General features: G+C 50.0%; 1 protein-coding gene across 1 annotated transcript in view; it reads left to right on the top strand.

Moving 5' to 3' along the window:
- Window positions 1–273: 273 nt before the first annotated feature.
- LOC103805181 (histone deacetylase 1) overlaps window positions 274–2,329 on the top strand; it is a gene marked incomplete at its 5' end in the record, with an annotated part of 6,314 nt that continues 4,258 nt past the window's right edge. The window contains 3 exons of the mRNA XM_009077817.1: window positions 274–348; window positions 1,483–1,621; window positions 2,171–2,318. Coding sequence (XP_009076065.1) covers window positions 274–348; window positions 1,483–1,621; window positions 2,171–2,318 — 362 coding nt within the window. The remainder of the gene's footprint in view (window positions 349–1,482; window positions 1,622–2,170; window positions 2,319–2,329) is intronic.

The raw sequence follows: 2,329 nt of genomic DNA on the forward strand, positions 1-2,329 counted from the left end.
TTCCTTTTCCCCTCTTCCTTTTCCCCTTCTTCCTCTAATATTTCCCTTTCCCCTTGGCCCTTGCCCCAGGGTTGTGTGGAGGAGCTCAGTGTGGGCAGACCCAGCACTGTCCCCTCCAGAGCAGAGCAGGACACTGAATGTGTCACCTCAGTGAGCACTGCTGGAGCTGCTGCTGAGGATGAGTGTGGTGTCAAATCCCAATTTGTGTTTAATTTGTAGCTTTATATTTTCCTTGTAGCTTTATCTCACTGACTCTTTTCTCTCCTTTTGAAGTCAATGTTGGGGAGGACTGCCCTGTGTTCGATGGGCTCTTTGAGTTCTGTCAGCTCTCTGCTGGAGGCTCTGTTGGTAAGCTCACAAATCATGTTCTTTTCCTTCCCTCCTAAGAAAATATATGTCATGTACTTCTGTCCAGGAGCTAAACTGTTGTTTGGGGGATAGTGGGGAAGGTCTGTGAGCCTATTCCGGGTTCCCTTCATGATTAGATCCAAATTTCTCCTTGTGTGGGTCAAACTTGCCATATCAGTGGGTAATTTGTTAAGCACTAGCCTGGGTTACCTCAGTGAGTGTGTGAAAGGCTCTGCATCACCAGTGAGAGAGTCAAACCAAAACCACAGCAAGGTTTAATCAAAAAAATCAACGTGAGCTTTGCATAACAAACCTGTGAAAACCTTACTCTGACATAACCTGGGAAGGAAAGGACAGGGTCACTTGAGCTGTTGTTTTGATCAAAAACCCGTGGACATGAGGCAAAGCAGAAGCTGAAAGAAAGTTTCAGTCAGTTCCCTGAAAGCTTAACACTGAAATGCTCTCTCTGTTTTCATGGTGAAGGGTTGGTGGTGCAGAACTGTGTCACTGTGCACAGCCCTGAAAGCTTTGTGGCTGCTGCTCCCACAGTGACATCTCACAGTCAGTGTTTCCTGTGACAGGGCTCAGCAGCACCTACAGCCACTGCCTGCAGCAGTTTTTGAAGCTCTGTGCACTCTGGTCCCAGGGCTGTAGATTCCATGGCTTCATTTTGCTCCTGGGAGAGCTGCAAAACGTGCAGGAAGTTTAGGAAGGGGCTGAGGGAAGAGAACTCCTTTGCCTAAATGCATCTTCAGCCAATGACCTAAATATATCATGGATCAAACCTTTCATGAAAGCCTTTCATGAAAGTTCAGGGCACTCTGTGTGTTCAGGGCAGGCAGTGTGACCCCAGCTGAGTGCTGGGCACTTGTTTGTGCACATTTTGGCTCTGAGGCAGCAGTGGGAAGCAGTGAGAAGTGTGTTCAGACAGAGCAGAGCCTGCATGTCCCTCCCCTTGCCTTTTGTCAGCTCTGGGGAGACATCACCCAGTGCTGAACCCTTGGGCTTGTGCTGTGTGAGGGACACAAATGCACATGTGATGGGAAGGGCCTGGAGTTCACCCCTCAGACTGTCACAGCCTTTGCTCTGCTTCTAACCTGCTGTAACTGTTCTCCCCCAGCCAGACTCCCCCAGCCAGTGCTGTGAAGCTGAACAAGCAGCAGACAGACATTGCAGTGAACTGGGCAGGAGGTCTCCACCATGCCAAGAAGTCAGAGGCTTCTGGTTTCTGCTACGTCAACGACATCGTCTTGGCTATCCTGGAGCTCCTCAAGTATGGACAGTCCTATTTACCCTCTCTGTTTGCTCCTCCTGCTGCATCTCCTTGGTGCTTTTCTTCCCTGTCTTTGTGTTGCCTTTCTTTAGCTGTGTGTTGCCAGGAGGGCTGAACCAGCTGTCTTGTGGGATGTGGTACCCTCTTGCCAAAGGGATGTGTCTAGCAGTGGCACTGTGCAGCGAGCACTGGAGCATTGTGCTCTTGCTCTCTCTGCCACCCACCCTGGCAAAGAGGACACAGCTGTGATGTGTGACAGCTTCTGGCTCAGGGCAAAGCTCAGTGGGAGGTTGGGCAGAAAAAATGCAGTTTATTGGTGAATCTGAACAAGCTGAGCTGAGTCTGTCCTCAGACATCAGTTGCAGCAGCAAAAGCCACTTTATTTTCCTCTGTGGTTCTGTTCCACATGGCTCTTCCCTGCAGCTCTTTTCCTTGTAGAGCCCAGAGAGAACTGCTTGGGAAGCAGCACCAAATTCCTTGTTCTCCTCCCATTTTCTCTGCTGGTGAAGGCAGTTTTGACTCTGTGTTTCGACTTCTTTCTGTCTCCAGGTACCACCAGAGAGTGCTGTACATTGACATTGACATCCACCACGGGGATGGGGTGGAAGAGGCTTTTTACACCACAGACCGTGTCATGACCGTGTCCTTCCACAAGTATGGAGAGTATTTCCCAGGAACAGGAGACCTGAGGGTGAGAGTGAAGGCTCA

Source organism: Acanthisitta chloris, unplaced genomic scaffold (genome assembly GCF_000695815.1).
Source record: "Acanthisitta chloris isolate BGI_N310 unplaced genomic scaffold, ASM69581v1 scaffold4877, whole genome shotgun sequence".
In the NCBI taxonomy this organism is placed as follows: domain Eukaryota; kingdom Metazoa; phylum Chordata; class Aves; order Passeriformes; family Acanthisittidae; genus Acanthisitta; species Acanthisitta chloris.